Source organism: Bidens hawaiensis, unplaced genomic scaffold (assembly GCF_021521415.1).
Source record: "Bidens hawaiensis isolate Kalapana, Puna unplaced genomic scaffold, B.hawaiensis_p1.1 tig00018140_1, whole genome shotgun sequence".
Classification (NCBI taxonomy): Eukaryota; Viridiplantae; Streptophyta; class Magnoliopsida; order Asterales; family Asteraceae; genus Bidens; species Bidens hawaiensis.
The window spans coordinates 117,601-129,889 of NW_027492744.1; the positions used below are offsets into that span (position 1 = coordinate 117,601).

General features: G+C 34.9%; 2 protein-coding genes across 2 annotated transcripts; both read right to left on the minus strand.

The window, feature by feature from the left end:
- Nucleotides 1-5,001: 5,001 nt before the first annotated feature.
- Nucleotides 5,002-5,946, minus strand: LOC143555514 (vacuolar-processing enzyme-like). The gene is made up of 4 exons (XM_077045045.1): nucleotides 5,828-5,946; nucleotides 5,525-5,709; nucleotides 5,258-5,306; nucleotides 5,002-5,179 (listed from the first exon to the last, which is right to left on the minus strand). Exons 1-4 carry the CDS (start codon nucleotides 5,906-5,908, stop codon nucleotides 5,042-5,044), a joined length of 453 nt encoding a protein of 150 aa, XP_076901160.1. The 5' UTR covers nucleotides 5,909-5,946; the 3' UTR covers nucleotides 5,002-5,041.
- Nucleotides 5,947-5,979: 33 nt separating this feature from the next.
- Nucleotides 5,980-7,635, minus strand: LOC143555516 (vacuolar-processing enzyme gamma-isozyme-like). Its single transcript, XM_077045046.1, has 3 exons — nucleotides 7,512-7,635; nucleotides 6,239-6,460; nucleotides 5,980-6,153 (listed from the first exon to the last, which is right to left on the minus strand). Exons 1-3 carry the CDS (start codon nucleotides 7,587-7,589, stop codon nucleotides 5,986-5,988), a joined length of 468 nt encoding a protein of 155 aa, XP_076901161.1. The 5' UTR covers nucleotides 7,590-7,635; the 3' UTR covers nucleotides 5,980-5,985.
- Nucleotides 7,636-12,289: the final 4,654 nt, after the last annotated feature.

A 12,289-nucleotide genomic window follows, 5' to 3' on the forward strand; every position in this document is an offset into this window, starting at 1 on the left:
AATAAGTTGATCATGTTTATTAAAATTCTAATATATACCGGAGCGGAGCCGGGTTTAATCACAAGAATCAAACAAACAAACCATTCAAACAAATCACACAATTGTTTCACACAAGTTTTGAATCAAAATCAAAATACCATAGTGTCGAAACTATATTGATTTAGCCGGACATGCTAACTAAATCAACCAAAGGAAATACCAAAAAAAACATAAAATCAAAGCTTACTAAAAAATAAAAACCAAATATTGCTTTCTTGCCTTCTTTTTTGTTATCTCGTCCAGAACCACCAGAAAAAGATCATCACCCCCAATAAATCGTGAACCCCCCTTTTTAATCCATTTCTTATCTTTTAGTTCCACCTCTTTAAAATTCAAATACTCCATATCCCTATCAAGTGTTTTATTTTTTTAAAAGTCATGTGGGATATATAAAATATCTTTGGAGCTCACGAGAATATTCTTTCAATATAGGACTCAATCTTCAAGCTTCAAGAACTTATGGAACGCGGTCCGACAATAATCGATTTTTGATATTCCTTCCAACGCCCATCGCTTCTCTTGTGACCGCTCCGCACCTGCAAAAACAATAAACACAATCCAAAGTAGATTCCATTCCAAAAAAAACGAACATTTCACAAAATAATGAGACATAGGTATGATAAATGCATTATATATGGCAAAAATGAGTGTTTAAATTGTTATAAAGCATGCCAATAAATGCAAGTAACAGGTATAAATAGTAAAGATAACATTCATCCCACATGGAAACAAGAAAAAAAAAATGGAAACTCTTTATAAGGAAGAGAGTTTCCATAGTAATGTTCTTATGTGACAAACCACTCTCCATAGTCCTAGCGGAGGGTGCGAAGCACCAGACGCGCACGCGCACAGACACGGCCTTGGGCTCGGGCGATGGGCGATGGGCGTAATGTGGCATTTTGATGGCGCACTTTGCACTTCACATCGCCACATAAGGGCCGCCTTAGTATTTTTGAAAAATAAAAGCATGATCAAAAAGTGACAAGTTAGCAAAGACAAAGAACCAAAAGTAAAAATGTGATCTCAGGAACCCATCGCGCTACGCGATGAGCCCAGAGCAAGACCATCGCACTACGCGCTAGAGTGTTATGACTCATCAACACGTGTCTCGACGGAATGGCACGTGGCATACGCTAGGGCTGAATCAGCATGCCACGCGTCGTTCTCCTGACATCGCGCTACTTGACGGGCTAAGAGAAGGGACCATCGCGCTACGTGATGGAACCCAATTTCAGCTATAAATAGAGGTGTAATCAGCACATTCCAACTCACACACAAATCACACTTTCTCACACATAATTAACCTCGGGAATCGTGCCACATCTCGTAAAACGTGCCAAGCTCCGAAGCTCTGACGGTTTAAGCTATAAAACGCAATAAGAGAGTAGAAGTGCTGCTCAATCAAGTCTTAAGAATCTAACTCCAAATACCCGTGCGAGGTAGGGGTTCTGATTAAGTTATTATTTTATTAGTATTATAATGGCTTAGACCATAGTCGGAGGTGTAGCCCGAACCTTGATTACTGATAAGCATAATATAACTTTTCATAAGCAAAGGTTATAGTTAAGTATTGTTTCTTTATTATTAAGAAACGTAAACATTCATATACAAGGGATATAGTTAAAATAATATTTCTTTATGATTAAGAAATATTCATTTACAACGGTTATAATTAAAGTAATGTTTCTTCTTAAAGAAGAAACCTGGTTTAGATGTTTCTTCCTGAAAAAGAAACCTAGTATATAATTGATAGATAAACAAGGGGACTTAAAGTCCAAATGATTTATACAAACAAATGATTTGTCAAGGTTAAAGCTATACAAAACAGACTACGGGGTCTGAAGCTAGATCATTGATCTAGATATTTATACAAATGTTATTCTCGTACTATAGGTCTGAGATAACAATCAATCAATCAGTCAATCATAAATCAGAAACAGGAATCAGTAATAGAAACTGATTAAAAACAGGGGTTAATAACCGAAACTGATCAATATACAGGAATCAGTGTCAGAAACTGATTGCAATCATAAATGGTGAATAAGTCATAAACTTTTACAACTCTTATAGAGCTGAATTGTTTGCATAGGATTTACGAATCCTTAAAACTTTGTGTTACAATAATAAGAAATGGGCATACTCAGATTAAGAGTATACATATGTCTGAATCCATCATACATGGTGACTTGAAGTTCCCCAAGGCCATGCATATCATCAAACATGCCTCTGGAAGTCTACGGACTGTTCAGAGAAATGATATTGTGTGTATAATTAATTGTACATGTACTTAGGGCAATTTTATCCTAATTAAGTTGGGTGTCTAATGAGTGTTGTCACACAGGTATTATTATTGATTTTCACAATGGTATAACATCCGAGTCAACGTCATTCACCAACTGTGTGCTGACGTATTTTCCCCCCACATTTCAGGAAAACTGTAAAGAATAGAACTGATAAGCAAGACAGATTAGAAGATTGGAGACATAGTCATTAGAGGTGATCTGATGGCTTAGATATTTACTTAAAATATTATAAAGAATCATATTTCCAAACAGGTATTTGAAATATTAAAAGGATATTTAAAATCCCGAGATTTCAATATAATAATATTATTTTTTTTTTTGACAGACTTCCGCTCACATTTTATCATACAATATTCAACGGGTATTCTAACCTGACATTTTATAAATAAATAATATATTTTAAAGACTTCCGCTAAATCAAACCCGCAACTCTAATATATTTTCAAAACAGATACCAACTAACGGGTGACGCACCCAGACCCTAAGTCGGGGTGTGACAGAATCAAGACAAATGAACCTCACGAACTATAAATAAAATATACAAAAATTTAAAAAATAACTAACGGGATTATTAAAGTTAAATAATTTAATTTAGGATTAAGAATTATTTTAATGTATTTTATAGGATAATATTATATTTGTATATTTTTAAGCTTAATAGAATTTTTAACGATTGGTAATATTTTAATAATAAAACTAATGATAATAAGAGAGTTATGGTATTTTTAAGGCACGACTTTTAAATGGTGATCTTATCTTGAAAATAATATGACAATGCATCAAAGCTAACGAATTATAAACTTACAAGTTGTTTTAATATTGGAATTTGAAATATATTTGCATATTAAACCTTGAACTTTGATATGTGTTTGAAATGTAATAAAAGTAATAATATTTGGATATTTGTCATATTATACCTGCATAGTTTGAGGATCATTTAAATAGAAACTTTAAATCCCGGAGTTTTGTAAATTGATCAAGACAGATAGAAAATGAATCAACGATAACTGTAAATCATCAGGAATATCATATTAATGATTAATGACGAACAAGAATACATCAAAACGATAAAACAAGCCGGTTTATCGAATACAAATACAGATTCGAATACAAAGAAGAAAAAAAAATTATTAATGAAAGTCGCATGAAATGAAACTTGAGAATTTTAATATATATATATATATATATATAAACAAAACCGAAAATTTAAAGTGGTTCGAGTTTTCGGGTTTTAAAAGTAACGAATATTACACTGCCTGTGTCAGTAAAGGGTGAAGTAGTCATCGGACGTGAGAGCCAGGTTGCAGCGCTTGCCCGTCATCAGGCACCGCAAAAAAAAAGTCAAAAAAACAAGTCTCGAAGGTTGCGGTGATCTGCCCCCTGATGACAACTCTGTATGGTCAAAGCAATCAGCGATGCAGATACATGTACAACAAATGTTATGTTATGTTATGAAACACCAAGGGTCTGTTTGGTATGAGGTAATGGAATGGACGACAGAATGGAATGAACGTGTTAATGAAATGGACAAAGGAATGGAATTAGTTATTATCATTCCAATGAGATGTTTGGTTACCACATAGGAATAAAATGAATGATTACTTTTTGCATTGTTTGGTAGGTATAAAAAAAGAAAAAAAAAATTAAGATGGTAGTGAGTGGCGGTGGTGGTGGGAGGTAGGTGGCGGTGTGGCATTGGTGGTTGATGGTGACAGGAAATAATGGTGGTTGGAGGTGGTGGTGTTAGGGGTGGGTGGTGGCAGTAACGGTGGGCACTGGGTAGTGGTGGTGAGGGGCGGGGGCGAGGTTGATGGTGGCGGCGGGCAGGTGGGTGGCACTGATAGCGATGGTTGGTGGCGGTGGTGGCGGTAACGGCGGCGGGAGACGACAATGGTGGTGGTGGGTAGTGGTGGTGGTGGTGGAGGTGATATATGGTGAAAGAGAGAATTGAATGGAAAAAAAAACATGGAGTATGGATGAAATGAAATTGAAGTGTTTTAGAGAGAATGAAATGGACTATATAATGGGTTATTCCATTCCTTTGATTAACCAAACACACTTTTCTTTATTCCTTCACAATGGGTCATTCCATTCGGTCCTCCATTCCTGCATAGCAAACGCTGTCCTGCCTAAGTATATCCCTTAATACTCCACCACTAGCTTATGTATTATTATTATTATTTCATGAATAATAATATCCAATTACCTAGATTTGGTTATTAATTACATAAACATCCATTTTCTTCCTTTCTTAAAGTGTAACTTTTTTGGATCGTATTTTGTTAGACGTGTTGTTACTCTATGACATTAGTCCAACATTCTTGACCTTACGGTTCCTCGGCCTTCCCAATTTAACGTTGCTTGTACGATCGATAAGTTTTTAAAACCAGATGATGACTATATAGAGGACGAAATTTTAAAAATATCCACATGACAATTAAATTCTTACATATATTTTTTTCATAGGGATTAGTCGTAGGTTTGAAAAAGTTCAAATGAACGTTGAATAGTGTTCCGGAAAATTAAAGCATAGCAGTTTATAATGAATGCTCAACTAATTAATCCACCATCAATTTAGTAAAGTTCTAGCATGATGAAGACTTGTAAACATACGAAGAACAACAGATCGAAGTAAAGTAGTAATCTTTTAATGAATCACAGATTCACAATGAGCTCTTATTTGGTTTGACCCTCGCCTATCACTTGTCTTTTCGGCTTTCGAGGCCGGTGAACCCATGGTAAGAAGCCAGTGGCTCGTTTGTAATCTCTTTTTTCCCGTATTGCATAACAGTTGAGCGGCGTTGATGAAAGGAAGGCCTACCCACTATCTCCTTCACCTGTAAACAAATATGTAACATCCATTACACTCACTTTAATTAAGTTGAAATGTTTGAGTAAAATAGCGGGTCCCTAACCTTTTCATATTGTTGTTCGAGGCTTCTATTCCTCCTGTCGTACATCCAACTATTTAAAAGGTTAAATTAGATGTTTGCATAACAAAACTGGAGACAGTTAATTTATTCATGTTAAAGTTACGTGTTTTTTTTTTGTTCGGTCGGTTAAGTCGACTCATGTGAGTTTGTATTAAGTGAAATTTTTGTTATAAAATGAAAGTAATAAAATGTCCAAATAACCCTTGAAAGATTAAGGTGAAATAAATGTATAAATAAAAATAGAAATACCTATCTTGTATCCAAGCCAAATCAAAGAAATTTCCCAAGGAGACCTCAAGAAATGCGTCTTCCAAGTTTCTAAAGGATATCTCAGTCTCATTGCTTGAGGTCATAGCATAGATATTCATGTTTTTGTACAATTCATTAAAAGATGAAAATATGTTGCCGCTAATACAAGCACTGATGTATGCAACCTACAATAATAACTTTATTTGTTAAACATTGCATAAGTTGCAACCTGCGGTAATTAAAATTTATTTTGTTATCATGAAAACTAGAAACTTCATAACTGGACTTTAGATTATGGATTACCACTGATTTGTATTTGCCACGTCTATGAAGTTGTTGAAACATAGCCGATAAGTGGTCCTTATATAGTTTTCCATCACCCATTTCTAAACAGAAATTAGACTATATTAGCAAAAATAATGGAACTCTTAGACGTTGTATTCTTGAATAAATTAAGTTTTTCAGCCCTTACCAAGATACTCGCCATCTCCATGTCCAGTACAATAGAAGAAGATCGTATCATGTGAAGTAGTGTTTAAAACTTTGCCGCTCCCACCTTTAACTCGACTTCTATCACCATAAAGAACTCCCTTGAGATTAGCAATAGTCATGAAATCACCGGTATAGTCCTATATATATAAAAGCTCCAGTTAATTGGTTTGCATTGCATTGAAACTATATTCAAAAGCAAAACACATGTCAATCTATATATACTTTGGGAACTCCCTCATAAACGTCTTTTCTATATCCACCCTGATCCATTGTGGTTCCCTCATAACCGTCGTTTGTATTATATCTACCCTCATAATAAATGGAACCAGCATGCTGCCTATCATTATTAGCATTATCAGCTATATCATCCTGCATAAAGACGATGATATTTTCGTCCTCTATGCCACCATTTTTCAATAACTGATAAGCATAGCATACCATTGCCTGTAGCTCAAAAATAAGATATGTTAAGAAATGAGAAAAGCTATGAATAACTAGTAATCAAAAAAAGCGATAGAGCAACGCTAATGAACTCATGTTGTTGTATTTTGAATATAAATGAGCGTAGGTTGTGTTAGGGGTGTTTCCAATCCGGTTTTGAGGGTTTATAGGTCAAACTGCAAGCCAAACCATTAGTGACTGATTTTGGTAATCAAAACCGAAACGTTGAAAATAGAAACCGAACCAAACCGTTACTACCGATTTGGTTCTGGTTTGAACTTATTAAATGTCTATAAAAGATGCATGAATTATAATATAATTAAACTACAAAAAATTTGATACAACAAGCTATCCACAAAATTTGGTAAAAAATAAACTTACCAAATAACCGAGCTATTGAAACACATTGAAAAGATCTTGTCAGAATACATCAAATGGCTAAATCATAGCAATTTATGCATTCATAATCTTGTATAGAAATTAAAGACCTACATTAAACATACATCTAGAAACACGGCAGGAAACATAAACCAAGAAACAAAGGCAATTTTAAACTAGTATCAATAATCAGTAGCAATTAAGAAATATAAACCTTGAAAATCATAACAAAAGCCTAAGGTTGCTAGAGGAGGTTCAAATACATTAGATCCTTGTTTCAAATATATAGAAATTTGGTTTCGGAATTTTCAAACTGACTACTGTAAAATCGAACCGATGACCGGTTTGACCTTGTACATGGCCTTTCCATAAGTTGAAGAACGGTACCTTTCTAGTACTGTAAATGATATAATTAGTTGGTAGCATATATATAGCTGAAAAAATATTGCTATATTATTCACTTTAGATTTAGATTATTGAGAAATCATATTGAGCAAAAAATCTATCAGTGTGAGCATATTTTTCCTTGTTTAATGTAAAACTTAAACCCTAACTAATGCTATTGCTAGCTAGAGATGCCTCTCCCATTTTTTTTATAAATAAGTAGAACAAGCTAAAAAAGAGTAACATCACCACTTAAATCTTGGTGAAGCAGCATAAATAAAATTTATGTTACCTGATCTGCATAATTGATCCATCCTGTCGAACCAGCAATCAGAATTGCCCATATGTTACTCACTGGCGGATTCCTCATATAAAGATGTAATAAGAAAGCATGTGCACCCAGAATCAAACACAGTGCGACAATTAGAAACCGTCGGCGCTTCACCATTGTGCCTGTATCGCGTTTCAAAAGTTAAATACCCCGTTATTGTAAGAATCAAGTAGATGCAACATGCATATTTACGAGCCAGTGAGAAAACTTTGACTAAATATCATTGCTAATTAACTCAACACCAGTCATGGCGGAAGGTGGAGAAGGCCGCACCATCACCGGAATAGGTGGTAGCTAGTTTAAAAGGAGAGGAATTGGGTGTTTTGTCTGCCTTCATTTCGTGAAATGAGGAAATATATAAATATATACACTAGCTAGTGTTATGGATTTTCAAGTGGTATATATCTATCTACTATACCATTAATTAAATTAATAACTCTTTCAATAAATATGTATTCTCTATCATTTCTTAATAATAAAATAATTCAAAACTATATTAAATTAAATTCAACTTAACTACATTCAACATATTCTAATCTAGTATATTATTAAGAAAAACTGGTTTTTATTGGTCTCAACTATTTTATTTTGGTCGGCGTTGGTCTCAATTTTCATTTTGGCTGGCAACGGTCCCAACTTTAACATTCGTCTCTTCCACTGGTCCGTGAATGACGGAGTACTAACTCCGTTAAGTATTTATTGATGTGTCCATCTGAGTTGTCAAAAAAATATTACATAGCAGCAAACGTGAATATGGTATTATACTTAACATATTACGTTCATAATTCATCCCTAATTCTCCAAAGGCACACCTAAATCAAAATCCCCAATTTATCTCAAGAACCCTAATTGAATCATCGAATCATTTACAATGTTTGACCGTCATCACGTCATCGTTCAACTTTCTCCGCCGCATTGGCGATCAACTCCGGTGCCGCCGTCCTCCGGTCCGGATGACATCATTCGTCAGGGCTTTCTCTTCCAACGAAACGAACGAGGTTGTGATTAACGGGTGAGAAGGTTGTGAATAAACCTCCAATATGTACTGCGGATGAGTTGCATTATGTTTCGGTTGATAGTTCGGATTGGAGGCTGGCGTTATGGCGGTATTGTCCGAGTCCGAAGGTAGTTTGTTGACGGAGATTGAATTCGATTGTGTATTGGTTTTGATTTAGGTTTATTATGCATGTTTGTTGATCAGAATGTGTGGATTTGTTGATCGGAATGTGTGTATTAATTTAGGGTGATGAGCTCATTGCGAGCAGAGTGTGATTAGGGCTTGAGATTGTAATTGATTCGATGATTCAATTACGGTTCTTGCAATGAATTGGGGATTTTGATTTGGGTGTGCCTTTGAAGAATTAGGGATGACTTATGAATGTAATATGTTATGTATAACACCATATTCATGTTGGCTGCCATGTAATATTTTTTGACAACTCAGATGGGCACATCAGCAAATACTTAACGGAGTTAGTACTCCGTTAGTTGTGGACTGGTGGAAAAAACGAATTTTAAAGTTGGGACCGTTGCCAGCCAAAATGAAAGTTGGGACCAGCACCAACCAAAATGAAATAGTTGAGACCAATAAAAACCAATTTTCCTACTATTAATAATACATGTGTTAATTAATAAGTTTGGGTTTTCTTTTTAAAGTTTCATGGTAGTTTTTTTTTTTAATTTTGGTTTTTGTTTGGTTTTTGTTTCATAAATTTGTTTCGTTTCGGTTCGATTTTCTTTTAGTTTCGCTTTAGATGCGTTTAACTTTATTCAGTTTTTCATTTTAGTTTTTACAGTTTTTGTTTATAGTTTGGTTTCAAATTTATTAATTTTAGTTTTTCAGTTTCATTTCGGCTTTTATTTTTGTTTTATTGGTATTTGGTTTTATTTAGGTTTTCGGTTTTGGTTTTTTTTTAATTTTTTTTTAATTTAGTTTCGTTTCAATTTGTAATTAGTTTGTTTGGTGTTTGGTTTTAGTGTCTATTGAAAAATAAAAAAATATGGAGGGTTCACAAATTAAATGAAATGTTCATAAGAGTTTCAACTTTCAAGTGGGTTGAAATTATTGAAGCTTTTTATATATTTTTTTTATCTTCATAACTGGTAATAATTAATTCGCATTTGATAGAAAGGATTTTAAAAGCTAGAACGTTGTATGTATTACGCTTTATTTTTCTTCTTAGTCTTCAAGTGTGTTATTTAAATTTTCATTTATGAAAATAGGTCATTTTAGAAATGTTTCGATTTGTTTTGACTCGGGTCAAAATGAGTCATTTTAAAAATGTATCAGTTTAGTTCTGGTCAACGAGATATAAAAAGGTATCGATTTCGTTCGGGTTTCAATGAGTCTTTTTAAAATCGTATCGATTTGGTTCGGTCATAACGGGTCAATTTTAGAAGATATCGATTTAGTTTAGGTTAAAATGGGTCACTCTAAAAACATAACAATTTGATTTTAGTCAAAACATGTCATTTTAAAAAGGTTTCGATTTGGTTCTGGTTCTTAAATGCGCTTTGGGCGTGCTTCGGTTTATTAGGGTGCAAGAGTTTTTACATGAAATGTAAAATCAATTTTTAGCCATTATGTTTGTTAGATTGGAGTATGAATGCTTATGTCATCAACTGTATTCACGGTTCAAGAAGAAAAGAAGCCTGAATCATTCTTGGATGCTTATCGAGAATTTTTCCTGAATGCTTATTTTCTTAATTTTGCTTGCCAGACTAATGTTAGTGAAGCTTGTTTCTATTAATATTATTTTTTAAAGTTTATGAAGTTTACATTTTAAAGTTTTAAATTTTCTTTGTAAACATCTACTATGTAAAATCATTCTGTCACACCCCGACTAAAGGCCTAGGTAGTTGGTATCTGTTTTGAAAATATATCAGAGTTGCGGGTTTTTAGCGGCAGTCTTTAAAATATAATAATCATTTATAAAATGTCTGGTTAGAATACCTGTTTGATTATTTGTATAAAATATCAGCGGAAGTTTTTTCAGACAAAATATTATTATATTGAAAACTCAGAAATTTGATTACCCATTTTGATAATTTAAATACCAGTCATTTCAAAATATAATTCTTTATAATATTTTGAAATAAAATATCTGAGCCATCAGATCACCTCTAATGACTATGTCTCCAATCTTCTATCAGTCTTTCCTGTCAGTTCTATCCTTTACAGTTTCCCTGAAATGTGGGGGGGAAATACGTCAGCACAAAGCTGGTGAATCGTTGACTCAATAAAACAGTTTATAACAGTCGTTAAATACAAACATAGCTTTCTGTTCACAATCTCAGCAGGAATGCCTGTCCATTCCTGGGATTTGTACCACTGCCCTACACACACAATTCAAAGGTTCACCGAGTACATAGCCCCTGTTCGGAGACAGCCTTCCCATAGGCTATGTGACCCTGTTGGAGAACCGGTTATGACTGACTTGGTTTTGTATGCCAATTATCTGTTATGTTTGGATCCAGACACATGTGTATTCGGTCTGAGTTGCTTTTTATTATCTATTTTGTATATAACGATTTTAGAGACACGCAATCTCATGCAAACATTTATCAGACTCTTTGCAATAAACAACCTGTTTACTACAATAGTAAAATCAGTTCAGAAGGTTTAACGTATTCACCTGGTGTTGTCAGTTCGGTGACGTTTGAAAACCTTGCCTGTCAGTATGCTGTTAACCTATATTTGTAATAGGTTTGCATAAATATATTTTGATTAATCAGCAGACCCTTAGGTCTGATTAACAGACGTTACGTCTAATTCAGTTCAGCAGACTCTTGGTCTGATCAGCAGACTTTAAGTCTGATTTAACTCAGCAGACCTTAAGTCTGGTTTGTATACCTTTAACCTTGACAAATCATTTGTTTGTATAAAACATTTGGACTTTTAGTCCGTTTGTTTATTTATCAGTTATATGTCAGGTTTATTCTTCAGGAAGAAACATTACTTTATCTATAATCATAGTATGAGAATGCTTACGTTTCTTAATCATGAAGAAACAATAATTTGTCTATAACCTTTTCTTATGAAAAGTTATATTATGCTTATTAGTAATCAAGGTTTGGGCTATACTCCCGACTATGGTCTAAGCCATAATAAAATAATAACTTAATCAGAACCCCTACCTCGCACGGGTAATCGGAGTTAAATGCCTATGACTGATCGAGCGGCACTTCTACTCTATATCGCGTACTAGAGCTTAAACCATCAGAGCTTCGGAGCTTGGCACATTTCACGAGGTCGGCACGCAAACCGAGGCTAGTGTGTGTGAGAAAATGTGTGAAATATGTGTTGAGGTGTGTGATGGGAGTGTGCCGTGAGCTTCCCATTTTATAACCAAAATTGGGTACCATCGCGTAGCGCGATGGTCCCTTGCATTATGGCATCACGTAGCACGACGCCGCAATTGTTAGGATGATGCCACGTGTTGACACGTGGCTGGACACGTGGCACTGGTTGCTTAATGGGGTCATCGCGTAGCGCGATGCCCCTTGATCCTTGGTCATCGCGCAGCGCGGCGCCCCCCCCCCCCCCCCCCCTTTTTTATTTCTGGGGAAGAGCATCGCGTAGCGCGATGATGCTGTTCCTGGGCTCATCGCGTAGCGCGATGGGTCCTGAAATCAGATTTTTCACTTTTGATCATTCGTCTAAAAAAATTTGATAACTTGCCACTTCTTGGTCATGTTTCCATTTTCCAAAAATACTAAAGCGGCCCTTATGCGGCGAT

Excerpts from the sequence above, each read along its gene's own strand:
- LOC143555514 (XM_077045045.1), bottom strand. The coding sequence starts at position 5,908 with ATGGGTGATGGAAAACTATATAAGGACCACTTATCGGCTATGTTTCAA. Across the intron at positions 5,710-5,827 it reads GTGGCAAATACAAATCAGTG|GTTGCATACATCAGTGCTTG; the intron begins GTAATCCATAAT and ends TTATTATTGTAG. Across the intron at positions 5,180-5,257 it reads TCGAACAACAATATGAAAAG|GTGAAGGAGATAGTGGGTAG; the intron begins GTTAGGGACCCG and ends ATTTGTTTACAG.
- LOC143555516 (XM_077045046.1), bottom strand. The coding sequence starts at position 7,589 with ATGAGGAATCCGCCAGTGAGTAACATATGGGCAATTCTGATTGCTGGT. Across the intron at positions 6,461-7,511 it reads GGATCAATTATGCAGATCAG|GCAATGGTATGCTATGCTTA; the intron begins GTAACATAAATT and ends TTTGAGCTACAG. Across the intron at positions 6,154-6,238 it reads TTTATGAGGGAGTTCCCAAA|GACTATACCGGTGATTTCAT; the intron begins GTATATATAGAT and ends TTATATATATAG.